This window comes from Sugiyamaella lignohabitans, chromosome A (assembly GCF_001640025.1).
Source record: "Sugiyamaella lignohabitans strain CBS 10342 chromosome A, complete sequence".
Lineage (NCBI taxonomy): Eukaryota > Fungi > Ascomycota > Dipodascomycetes > Dipodascales > Trichomonascaceae > Sugiyamaella > Sugiyamaella lignohabitans.
The window spans coordinates 569839-582427 of record NC_031672.1 but is presented as its reverse complement, the minus strand read 5'-3'; the positions used below and the strand labels follow the sequence as shown (position 1 = coordinate 582427).

Genomic DNA, 12589 nt, shown 5'->3' with positions numbered 1-12589 from the left:
CAGAAATAAATAATGAACGATAATAACCAACTGCCCCCTGAGACAACCAACCAAACATGTCTAGGCCCACCAAAAGATAGCGGTTAGGGCAGAAGAAATTTTCGGGGCTGGGGTAAAGTACCTGAAACTATAGATAGCAGATGAGTCTGCAAGAGATATGAAATATTTTTATAGATACGGCCAAGCAGTTCACGATCTCTTCTTTTTCTTTTTTTTTTTTTTTTTTTGGCTCGGTGTATCTTTCGAGAAGCCCCTAGTTCCCACTAATACTTTTCATATCTATTCACAGGTGATTGAATCTTCATCAAATCATCCAAAGAAACCAGTATCTAGATTTCTGGATTTATTAATTTTTCTATTCATTAACAAATCCATAAAAATGTCCTCTGAACCAGTTGTCGAGGTGTCTGCTGTCTTTGACACCATTTTGGTTCTAGATTTCGGTTCTCAGTACTCTCACTTGATCACCAGAAGATTGCGTGAATTCAATGTCTATGCTGAGATGCTGCCATGTACCCAAAAGATTTCTGAGCTCACTTGGAAGCCTAAGGGTGTTATCTTGTCAGGTGGTCCCTACTCTGTTTATGATAAGGATGCTCCTCATGTTGATCACGATGTTTTCAAGCTCGATGTCCCTATTCTTGGTATCTGTTATGGTATGCAAGAACTTGCCTGGATTAATGGTCGTGGAGTCGCTCGTGGTGAGCACAGAGAGTATGGTCATGCTACCATTCATGTCAAGGATAGCGACAACAAGCTCTTCCACGGAATTGACAACTTCCAAGTTTGGATGTCCCACGGTGATAAGTTGAACGACTTGCCCACTGGATTCAAGACCATTGCTACTACCGACAACTCTCCTTATGCTGCTATTGCCCATGAGAAGGAGAATATCTGGGGTATTCAATTCCACCCCGAGGTGACTCATACTACCAAGGGTAAGCAATTGTTAAGAAACTTTGCTATCGATATCTGTCAAGCTGATCAGAAGTGGAACATGAAGAACTTTATCCACACTGAAATTGAGAGAATCCGTACTTTGGTCGGTGAGCACGGTGAAGTTATTGGTGCTGTTTCTGGTGGTGTCGACTCCACTGTTGCTGCCAAGCTCATGAAGGAGGCCATTGGTGATCGATTCCATGCTATTCTTGTTGATAACGGTGTCATGAGACTCAATGAGTGTGCCGAGGTCAAGAAGACTCTTAGTGATGGTTTGGGTATTAACCTCACTGTTATTGATGCTGCTGATGAGTTCCTTTCCAAGCTCAAGGGTGTTACTGACCCTGAGAAGAAGCGTAAGATCATTGGTAACACTTTCATCCACATTTTCGAGCGTGAGGCCGCTCGTATTCAACCCAAGGCTGGTGGTGAGATTGAGTACTTGCTTCAAGGAACTCTTTACCCCGATGTCATTGAAAGTATCTCTTTCAAGGGTCCTTCTCAAACTATCAAGACTCACCACAACGTCGGTGGTCTTTTAGAAGATATGAAACTCAAGCTTATTGAGCCTTTGCGTGAATTGTTCAAGGATGAAGTTCGTGCTTTGGGTGAGTTGATGGGAATTCCTCACGACCTTGTCTGGAGACATCCTTTCCCTGGTCCTGGTATTGCTATCCGTATCCTCGGTGAGGTCACTCCTGAGCAGATCAAGATCGCTCGTCACGCCGACCATATCTACATTGAGGAGATCAAGAAGGCTGGTATCTACGACAAGATTTCTCAAGCTTTTGCTTGTCTTCTTCCCGTCAAGTCTGTTGGTGTCATGGGTGACCAACGTACTTACGAACAAGTTATTGCCCTTCGTGCAATTGAAACTTCGGACTTCATGACTGCCGATTGGTACATTTTTGATGCCGCCTTCCTTAAAAATGTCGCCAAGAGAATTGTTAACGAGGTTGATGGTGTTGCCCGTGTGGTCTACGACATCACCTCCAAGCCTCCTGCCACTGTCGAATGGGAGTAAATCTTTTGCCGACAACGCCCTCTATAGACCATTTAAAATAATTTATACGACTTCGACTTAATATTTACTTCTGACCTGGTCTGCCTCCGGCGGCTGGGGCTGCGCCCCAGGCCCCCAGGCTCCTCTCGCTGCGCTCGAGTCGTTACGACTCGGTATGAGAGAACTCTGTCGCGGAAGGAGCTACTGCTCTGGGGTTTTTAGTCGTTTATTCGTAATACAAATGCAGAGGTATAATCGCCGTCATGAGATAGTGTGAGTAAAAACTTTTCGTTACGAGGATGGTTCTCGTGAGCCATGATTCTCTGTGAACTTGACGGAGAAGCCGTCGTGCGATACCATTCGTTGAAGCGACATTTTTTTTGATCTGCAGGATCCAAGCTTTTGTACAGAGCTTCTTTAGCAGCCCATGTGGACGCGAGGAACTGGATTTGCTCAGAAACTGGCCCGTTATTATTCAGAAGTTTTTCAAACCGAGGAATTTCATGCTCTGGATGTAGAATTCGTCGTGCGAATCGGTTCAGCTTTCGCGGATCGGTCATAAACCTAGCAATTCGCGACGTCACGAGAATGTCATTTCCGATACCTCGAACTGCCATATCTCGAACATCTGTAGCCACTAAAAGCGACTCTGACTACAAACCGAATGATTCGTTTTATATGTTTTTGATCTGACACCTCTTATCTCTCCAGATCTGAATGTCAATCGTAAGGCTGAAAATGTGAAATTTCAGATCCGGGAATGATTCACAAAACTCCGTATTTTGCTACCTCAGATTAGACTATAGATTGCTTCAGAGAATCATTCTTTTATTTTTTTATTGGTGTGGTTCAGTTGTTTGGTATTTTTATCCGGTGGGAATAGACAAGTCGACGTATAGAAGTTGATTTTGTAGGAGAAAAATAGACTGCATTTGCAAAAAGCGAGCTAGAACCGGGTTTATTGCGGCTACGAAATTATCTATCTTAGCAAACATTTCAGATCCAACTAGTTTTTGACAATATTGCATATATTAGAGAAAATATTGACTGAAAGTACTTATTTGAAGTACGAGGAATCTAAGAAAATCAAACCAAAAGAAAACTACTTAGAAAAAGCATACAAAATGGCATCATCAGTACCAGGAAACCGACCTTTGCCAGAGTCGAGATATGACCTGTCCACTTATATGGGAAGAGTTCGTCACTGTGCCGAAGTTTCTGATCCTCGCATGTTGTTTAACACCTCCAAAGACATTGAGCTTGCTCGCAAACTTATTGGTGATTATAAGAACTCAGATGGCCCTATGACCCCTGAACTATGGAGAGCCAAGAGGGTATTAGATTCTACTCTGCACCCAGATACAGGATTACCCGTTGTTCTTCCATTTAGAATGTCATCATATGTGTTATCAAATCTTGTCGTCACAGTCGGCATGCTTACTCCTGGCCTGGGGACCGCTGGTACTTTGTTTTGGCAAATTGCTAACCAGAGTCTTAACGTAGCTGTGAATACAGCTAATGCCAACAAGTCGCATCCTCTGTCTACTCAGCAACTTATCACCAATTATCTGTTAGCAGTAAGTGGTTCATGCTCTGTTGCTTTAGGCTTGAACGCAATCGTTCCACGTTTGAAGAATGTATCAGCCAGTACCAAGACTATCCTGTCAAGACTTGTTCCTTTTGCGGCAGTTGTCTCTGCTGGTATCGTCAATGTTTTCCTCATGCGTGGAGAAGAGATTCGCAAGGGCATCACTGTACATGACCCAGAAACCAATGAGCCCGTAGGAACTTCTAAAACCGCCGCTAAGTATGCCGTAGGTGAGACAGCTCTATCCCGTGTCATTACCGCAACACCAATTATGGTATTTCCTCCTCTTATCTTATATAGACTTCAAAGAGGCATTCTTCGAGGAAAGTCCAATCTCGCCGTGACCGCTGCCAACCTCGGTCTTATTACTATCACATCCTTCGCAGTACTCCCCTTTGCACTTGGTGTGTTCCCGACGAAACGAGTCAAGTCCACAACACAATTGGAGCCTGAGCTCTCCAACCTTAAGAACTCCAAAGGCACACCAGTGTCTGAGGTATGGTTCAACCGTGGCATGTAATTCAAAATATATATTTAAAGTCTTTAGACCCTCACTTCGATCCCTGTCCCCAGACACTTGATAGAGTCTTACTAATCCTCATAATCAACTTAGTACCTCCTCCCAACCCCCGACTCGAGCGAAGCGAGAGGAGCCGTGGGGTCTGGGGCGAAGCCCCAGCCGCCGGAGGCATAGCATCGGCTTGATTCATTAAAAGGGATAAAAATACATTTTCTAGGAAGACCAGTAGGACCAAGAGAGCTTCTCAAAGTCGTCGTTCTCCATGGATGCGAACTTGTCGGCCACAGCTTGGGGGTAATCTTCAGTGTAGCCGACACCGGGACCACCAAGAATGGTGTCGAAAATTTGGAACTCAGCAGGGAGTTTTTCACGCAGCTGAGCTACCTTGGAATGCACTTCCTCTTTACTCACGTCTTCAGTGACAAGGGTAATGGCACAGCCGCCACCGCCAGCTCCCGTGAGTTTCGTTTCACCAAGTTTTAAGCTGTCTGCAACATATTTAGTCTGTTCAAGAGCTGGATGACTTACTCCTAGTGCAACTAATAGAGCGTGGTTAATGTGAACTAGAGAACCTAGGTTAGCAGCAATAGCAGAGCTAGACTGGCCACTGTTGAGGATTTTGTATGCCTCTTCTGAGACATGTTCTATAGCATCGAGAATAGGCTCGACGACAGTAGGCAGGTTTTTCCGTAGTTTTCCCACATTGGCAACAAGTTCTGATGTTCTTCGTGGGTATCCAGTGTTGGTTAAAACTAGTTTTACAGGAGGGAAGTTGGCAATTGGCTCCATGATATTGGGCCGTCTGAACTTGACAGCTCCACCGCGAGTAGCTACAGTATTATCAATGCCAGACGGGTTGCCGTGAATACAGCACTCGCCAATAAATGCCCAATTGTTAATGAGATCAATAAACTCTTCAGAAGGAGTGGGTTCTGGATTCGTGATCTGACCAGCTACTCTGAGAAGTGCTGATGATAGACATACAGAGAGACAGGCCGACGAACCAAGACCTGCACCGACTGGTAGAGTCGATCGAGTTGTGAATTTCTTGCCAGGAGTATCACGAGAACAAATGCTCATATAAAGATAGATGAATGCGAAAGCAGCAGCATGCTGGAAAGTATTTGTAATGCCCTTTAAAGCGGTCTCGTTCAGAATGTCCACCACATGTTGGTCCAAAGAAGTAGGAATGGCAGATTCAGATGATCTCGAAGCAGAAAGCTCGTTCCATGGTAGATCTTCAATAGCCCATTGATGATCGAACTTGATATCAGCAAAATCAAGCTCTATCTTGGAAGTATCTGCCAAATCTTCGACGCCTGTGTATGTTCTCAGCGACACTGCTGCCGCTATAGCAGGTTTATTATGAACCACAGCATGCTCACCGAAAAGAATAACCTTTCCTGGAGCAGACACAATAAAGTTCTTCATCGGAACTCTCCAAAAACGCGGTGTTTTATATTCAAACCGATTCGACAACGGCCACACCAGACACTCTGATCCGTGAAAAATAAGGGGTAGTTAGTAGATCTGATCTCGAAACTCACTTCACGTACATGCATCTGGGCTGAGTAGGCCTCGTACATAATAGCCTGGCAGCTGGATATATGATGCAAAAGGACACATGGTTTATCAGTGGAGTTGATGCTGTTCCACGCTTAACTAGACCACCACCACCCACAGATCATACTGGGACAGTTTATCAGTCTCAAACGCAACAATGTCCTCGAGGTCTGCCCGTGCTGTGGGCGAGGACACTTGGAAATACAAAGTGGATAAAATAGTAAGTTCCAGTTCCGCTTTGCGGTTGTTTCGGTTCTTGACATAACATCGGGCTCCACTCTGGCTCCTCTCATTTCTGGAATCCCCTCAGGGAAAGCAAGAGGAACAAGGTGATACAGAGCTGAACAACATAGCCAGAGGCTCATTGACAGTGCATTTCGAGTTGTCAACTAACACAATCCAGAATTCAGAGCTGCTGACGCTGACATACGGGTCCATCGTGGCCCAGTTGTGCAAGGATTTCGAGGGAGATTACAGTCAAGTGAACAAGCAATTGGATAAAATGGGCTACAACATCGGTCTTCGATTAATAGAGGAGTTCCTAGCAAAGTCTGGTACTGGTCGATGTCGCGAGCTCAAAGAAACTGCCGAGATCATCTCTAAAGTCGGATTCAAAATGTTCTTGAACATCACACCTACCATCGACAATTGGACTGCTGATTTCAAGCAGTTCAGTTTAATATTCGATGAAAATCCTCTGGCAGAGTTTGTAGAGTTGCCAGATGATGGTCGGGCCCATAGAGAGCTGTGGTACTCTAACCTGCTGGCTGGCGTCATTAGAGGCGCTCTTGAAATGGTGCAATTACAGGTCGAGACAGAGTTTGTCAGCGATACCTTACAGGGAAGCGACTACACAGAGCTCCGAGTCAAGTTTATCAAGACACTAGAAGACGAGATCCCTCCTGGAGAGGACTAAACGACCAGCAGCAGCCATTCTCCAACCTGCAGCATCTGATATGATATGAGAAAATCCAATTGTTTATGATTAAACCTCTAGAGAACAGGTCTGCCTCCGGCGGCTGGGGCTCCGCCCCAGACCCCGCTGCTCCTCTCGCTTCGCTCGAGTCGACCAAAGATTGTCCCATCCTGAATCCGATTATCGTTGGGCCGCTAAGGTCGCGTCTGATACAGGGAACACTGACAATTATATTTTTTGATGCATGGTTAATTAATAAATAAGAGCGCTAAAACAAGCCTCGTCGATATGGTATACGGGACATCCAGTACCCTACAACTATCCCTCCTAGCACAAGCAGAATGGTCTCTGCAATATCGCTGGGAATCGTATTCAGCCACACGACTTTGTTGAGAACGATGTCAAAGTCTACTGGGTGTGGATCCTCCATAAGACCAGGGACATTGGAGAAGAAGTCCATGCTGTATTCAACTCCTACTGAATGTGTCTCTTGGTCGTAGACGAGGTCGAATTTCGTCGGCTGAGACGCGGGCCAGCACACTCGTACCTCGTACATCTGACCAGGTGTACCCTCAATCTTATACCATTCCAGTTTTGTCATTCCAACTCGAGCTGGAAACACCTTCCGCACAAGATGATACGGTCTTTCCTGACGACTTAACCTGATTCGATTTGAAATACTGTTACTGTCATAAAGCGTGAATGAAGGACTACGCTGTGAAGCTGCCGAAGCAGGCTGGACGAACCTAATTGTCTCAGTATTTGCCATAGCTGACGCCACAAACAGTAGGAATAAACAAATCCATCTTGAAAGAGATAGTTTTCGACTCATTGGACTACTTTTGACTTGTTTCTCTTCAACTTCAGTCACGCGCCTGATATCACCAGATGCGAGTCCTGAAATCTACAAGCGGCTGTATTTTCTTCCGTATAAAACTCAGGGGTAATTGTTCACTGCCGATCTTTTTCTGCAAGAGTACTGAGGAGATGAAAAGAATCACAGGACAGTCATGGGTACTAGACAATGTTAAAAAAATTACCAGTGTGAATCACAATATCTTTAAGAGTATTTTATGAGTGAAGAAACAGTCTGAATTTTTATTTGAATAGGAAATAATAAAACAATAATACCTCCAATGAACTCTGTAAATTGACAGCTGAGGTACCTCACAATCTGTATATAAATTCACTAAAAATTATGCTTTTATTCTTAAAATTTCAAAGCTTGCTAAACCGTAAAATTAATATCCTGAACTATGGATCAAGGAATCACCGGGTCTGGAGTAGAAAGCCTCAGTTGCCGGAGACCGACCCCCACGGCGCTTACCCCACAAGTATAGCGAGCCGCTCAAGTCTCCGGGACGGCTATCGTGCAGATTGCGTCACATTTGACCCACAATCTGTTGGTGACTTCCCGACATTTGAATGCCATATAAATACATTAGATCGATCTAGCCGCCAGTTGTTAATTAATTTAGAACGTTTTGGCCTTGGATTTCCGAGTTTTTTATAGGGTGTTTTTGTTTTGGCTTGCTTGATTTTGCTTATTGGTTTGACAAAAAAGATAGAAAACCGGTGCAATGTCAGTGATATCGGGATCAGAGATTATTGCCAACTCCCTGGTGCAGCTCGGAGTTACTCATATTTTTGGCATTGTTGGTATTCCAGTAATCGAAGTGGCCGAGGCATGCATCAACCGAGGAATCAAGTTTATTTCTTTCCGTAATGAGCAGGCTGCTACTTATGCTGCCACTGCCTATGGTTATTTAACTGGAAAGCCCGGTGTATCTTTGGTAGTGGGTGGTCCTGGCGTGGTTCATGCCATGGCAGGAATTGAAAATGCTAATTCCAATCATTTTCCTTTGCTATTACTAGCAGGGTCTTCTGAGACTCATCAAAGAGGAAAAGGTGCTTTCCAAGAGTTGAATCAGGTCGCTCTTCTTTATCCACATACTAAGTTTGCCAATCAACCTTCCACAGTGAAATCTGTCCCTTATATGATCGAGAAAGCTTATAGAACATCATATTTCGGCAGGCCAGGATCCACTTATATTGATTTACCGGCTGATATTATCCAGGCTAAACTCGATATTAAGAATCACCAGTCAAAGGAATCTGTTGTGCAAAAATTGGTGCCTCCTGGATTAGCGCCAAAAACTATGGGCGATCCAGAACGAATAAGACGAGCTGTTAATGTCCTTAAAACCGCCAAATCTCCACTTCTTATTGTAGGTAAAGGTGCTGCGTACGGACGGGCTGAAAATATCATTCGTCAATTTCAAGAACGCACCAACATCCCATTTTTGCCTACTCCCATGGGCAAAGGAGTCATCCCTGATGATAACAGTTTAAACGTTTCTGCTGCGCGATCTGCAGCTCTTAAAAATGCTGATGTTATCCTTTTGCTTGGAGCTCGTTTGAACTGGATTCTTCACTATGGTGATTCACCCAAGTTCTCTGACAATGTCAAAATAATCCAAGTGGATTCTGCTGCTGAAGAGCTTGGTAACAATTCCGGCAATCCCGAACTCGGTATTGCTGGTGATATAGAACTGGTCGTCCATCAAATTCTCAACGAACTGACAAGTCATGGCAATTCTTCGTGGAGATCACCTCCTCTGCTTAAAGAAATTGCCGATACCAAGGCATCCAACCAAGCCAAGGCGGAAAAAGTTGATTCAACCGTGACTGATCCCATCAAGTATCAGGCTGTATATAAGACTATTCGAGAAACCTTTTCAGAAACTCTTCCTTCTAGTAAAGAAATCATTTATGTCTCTGAGGGTGCCAACACTATGGATATTTCCAGATCTTCATTCTCTCTCAACAGTCCTCGAACTAGACTGGATGCTGGTACCAATGCTACTATGGGAGTTGGCCTTGGTTATGCTATTGCTGCCAAGGCAGCATCTCCTGATAGTCTAGTGGTTGCTATCGAAGGTGACTCTGCATTTGGTTTTTCAGCTGTTGAAGTCGAAACTGCTGTGAGATCACAACTTCCAATGATCATTTACGTCATGAACAACAGTGGTGTGTATCACGGCGTTGACCCTACTGCTTACGATAATGTAGACGACAAGCCATTACCGTCTACTGCATTACAATTAAATACAGCATACCATACTCTTGCCGAGTCCCTTGGTGCCAAAGGATACTTGGCTAAAACTTTGGATGAGGTACGAAGTGCTACTCTGGAAGCCATTCGCAGTGATAACGTGAGCGTTATCAATGTTATCATAGACTCTGGAAAGGACAAGAAGCTCGAATTTGGATGGATGGCCAGTACCAAGCCCAAATTATAGATATTTAAAAATAAATACATCTTGAAATTTTTTATATAGTTTGGGGACCACTGTAGCTGGTGCCCCGTTAGTATTAGCTACCACTAGTACGGGTTAAACCGTCGTAAATACAGTTAAGTAATGCATTGAACTAAATAAATAAACAAAAAACAATATTCTATCTGCTTTCGCCTTTATCGGCGCTACTAAATTTGGATGAAACCCAGTCCTTGGCACTACTCAGGGCATCAGAAGTCGCTGTGGATATGCTATTCCACCAGTCTGTCACCTTGCCAAAGAAAGATGGTTTCTCAGAATTTTCTGGCAGAGAAGACGTAGAGGCAGGGCCCGTAGCAGTTGAAGAAGTACTGGATGGGTTGGTAGCTGAAGACGACTTTGATGGCTCTTTGACTTTGTACTGGTTAGACCCACCAGAGCCACCAAAAAGGATGTCGTAAGTCGAGTTGACTTTCAGGATTTCAGTGTGGAACTCTACTCCTGGGTAAGGTTGAGGGTCGACCCACTTGCTAGGAAGACTTTCCAGAGCTCGACGAACAGGGGCACCGTCGGTATGAGCTGGCACAAGATTCAAGGTATCGCAAATGATATTGTACACATCAACATTAGGAATGGGATGAAACATTTGATCTTGACTGAAATACGGTCCAGTTGCCAAAAATAGTGCTCTCATCAAACTCTCTGTATTATTGTAGCCATGCACTCCAAAAGGTTGGTATCTGCCACCCATATCTTCGAGCTGCTTACGAGTGGTTATTGACCACCCGACTTGAGGAACAAGCCATAGAGGTGCAATCCGACTCGAGTACTGTGAGTTCATACCACCAAAATTCCATTCCCTAGGCATGTTGTCTTTAAGGAACACCTTGAATTTCGAAGGATCTTCTTTGCTCTTCAATGATTGATATGTGCTTTGAATGGTCTGTTCTAATGATTTTGTTGATTCTTTTGAATCAATATTCTTGTTAACAGCATCGTCCAGACTACCACCACCTTTCTGGCTATTAGAGCTCGTAGGATTTTTCAAACGCAGACCTACCAAGGGCCATCCATCCAAATGCTCAATCGAGTTGGTATCCATGAGATCTTCCAAAAACACTATTCTATCATTCGAAGTAGGTGCCATGCCGTGATCTGAAAGTACCATCACATTAACAATACTATCAAGATTACGTGACTTGATGCCAGACAAGATACTTCCAACAAATGAATCAACCTCTTGTAAAGTCGCTCTGATCTCAGGACCAGATATACCAACCTGATGTCCTACAGTGTCGACATTTGGAACATAGGTCAAAATTAACTCAGGACGCTGTTCATAATTTCCATTGTCTAGCCATTGGAATACCCTATTAGTCTTGGATGTTAATGGCTCTGACTTGTTGAATTTATCTACTGCAACAGGGGCGACATCTTCCCAATCTACCTCGGATCCTGGCCACATATGAACAGCTGTCGAAACACCTTGCAAGGCAGCAGTCTCCCATATAGGCTCACCTCCCCACCATTCTCTTTGCAGACTTTGTCCTGGCTTGGTGTTGAAAAACTGCTTACCAGTCTTGGTGTCAAAAAAGGTATTGCCTATGATTCCATGGTTGGCAGGATATAAACCAGTCACTAGAGTCCAGTGATTGGGGAAAGTTGACGAAGGAAACGATGGGATCATATAAGGAACTCCAGAATGGTCTACAAACAAACTATGCAAATTAGGTGTTAATTCTTCACTGACGTAATGTGGATGAAACCCGTCCAAAGAAATGACGACAGTAGTTGGATAAAACTCATGAGTTCCATTTGATTGTAAAGATTTCACCAGTTTCTTATACTTGGGCTTCTTGGACCCTCCAGATTTCTGAGTATCCTCGTCGTCATCGCTTCCATGAATAGAGTATAATAAACCAAATCCAAGAATAATAAGCAGGAAAACCAGTAAATGTTTTCGACCAGTCATCTGAGAGTTTCTCGACCTCCTCTTCTTACGTTTACCAGGCTGTGTTTCAACATCAATCTCAATATCGAAATCATCTTCAGACGAAAAGTCAGAGTCTGCATTTGAAATATCTCCCTCTCTTCTGAATGTATCCAGCTTGTGTCCTCCAAAAAATGATCTCTTGGGTTTACCAGGGTTTCCATTTCGACCACCACCACTACTGCTACTGCCAGTGCCCTGTAAATTATCGTTATCGTCACTATCAATATCAAAGCCATCATCTTCATCTTTAAATGATCCATCTCCGAGAGAAGCATAGTCACCACCAGGTGACGGTCTTGACGATTTCTTAGGAGTTGCAAATGACAGAAACTTCTTCTTGGGCAACAAGCTTTTTATATTAGGGGTTGTACGAGATTTCGAGGAACTCGAGCCCGCCAACGCTTTTAATACCTCGTCATCTGCTCGTAATAGATCGCGATCCCGGTCTGTTACCGGACCTCCGCTAGCTACGATATCCGACTCATCATCGCCATCCAAAGATTCTCGAGGAATATCTAAAGAGTATCCAGAAGCCATATTAACTCGAAATCACTGGTTACCAAGTCGAACCTTGAACTACTGACAGGTATGAAACAAATTAAGAGGCGACTGATAATAACGACAATAACAACCGAATAGTCAGAACTCTTGATTGATATTCCTTCGGCCGTTCACTATAATCTAAACTAATTAAAATCGGTTGACAAATCCAGCTTAAAAGTGAAATATTAAAGTAATGTCTTGCACCGTCGCTCCGTAAAGCTAACCGTAGTATGATGTAACCTCGAA

The 12589-nt window shown here is 43.9% G+C and overlaps 6 protein-coding genes across 6 annotated transcripts; 4 read left to right on the top strand and 2 right to left on the bottom strand.

The window, feature by feature from the left end:
- Positions 1 to 379: 379 nt before the first annotated feature.
- Positions 380 to 1963, top strand: GUA1 (GMP synthase (glutamine-hydrolyzing); the record flags this gene model as incomplete). Its single annotated transcript, XM_018878749.1, has 1 exon — positions 380 to 1963. The coding sequence occupies one exon, from the start codon at positions 380 to 382 to the stop codon at positions 1961 to 1963; it is 1584 nt and encodes a 527-aa protein (XP_018734434.1).
- A 1103-nt stretch (positions 1964 to 3066) lies between these two features.
- On the top strand, positions 3067 to 4050 carry FSF1 (Fsf1p; the record flags this gene model as incomplete). Its single annotated transcript, XM_018878738.1, has 1 exon — positions 3067 to 4050. One exon carries the CDS (start codon positions 3067 to 3069, stop codon positions 4048 to 4050), a length of 984 nt encoding a protein of 327 aa, XP_018734433.1.
- A 213-nt stretch (positions 4051 to 4263) lies between these two features.
- On the bottom strand, positions 4264 to 5481 carry ERG12 (mevalonate kinase; the record flags this gene model as incomplete). Its single annotated transcript, XM_018878728.1, has 1 exon — positions 4264 to 5481. The coding sequence occupies one exon, from the start codon at positions 5479 to 5481 to the stop codon at positions 4264 to 4266; it is 1218 nt and encodes a 405-aa protein (XP_018734432.1).
- Positions 5482 to 6115: 634 nt separating this feature from the next.
- BET3 (TRAPP complex core subunit BET3) lies at positions 6116 to 6529 on the top strand (the record flags this gene model as incomplete). The annotated part of the gene is made up of 1 exon (XM_018878717.1): positions 6116 to 6529. The coding sequence occupies one exon, from the start codon at positions 6116 to 6118 to the stop codon at positions 6527 to 6529; it is 414 nt and encodes a 137-aa protein (XP_018734431.1).
- Positions 6530 to 8109: 1580 nt separating this feature from the next.
- Positions 8110 to 9831, top strand: AWJ20_180 (putative indolepyruvate decarboxylase family protein; the record flags this gene model as incomplete). The annotated part of the gene is made up of 1 exon (XM_018878707.1): positions 8110 to 9831. One exon carries the CDS (start codon positions 8110 to 8112, stop codon positions 9829 to 9831), a length of 1722 nt encoding a protein of 573 aa, XP_018734430.1.
- Positions 9832 to 9988: 157 nt separating this feature from the next.
- Positions 9989 to 12337, bottom strand: NPP1 (Npp1p; the record flags this gene model as incomplete). The annotated part of the gene is made up of 1 exon (XM_018878695.1): positions 9989 to 12337. One exon carries the CDS (start codon positions 12335 to 12337, stop codon positions 9989 to 9991), a length of 2349 nt encoding a protein of 782 aa, XP_018734429.1.
- Between the last annotated feature and the right edge of the window lie 252 nt (positions 12338 to 12589).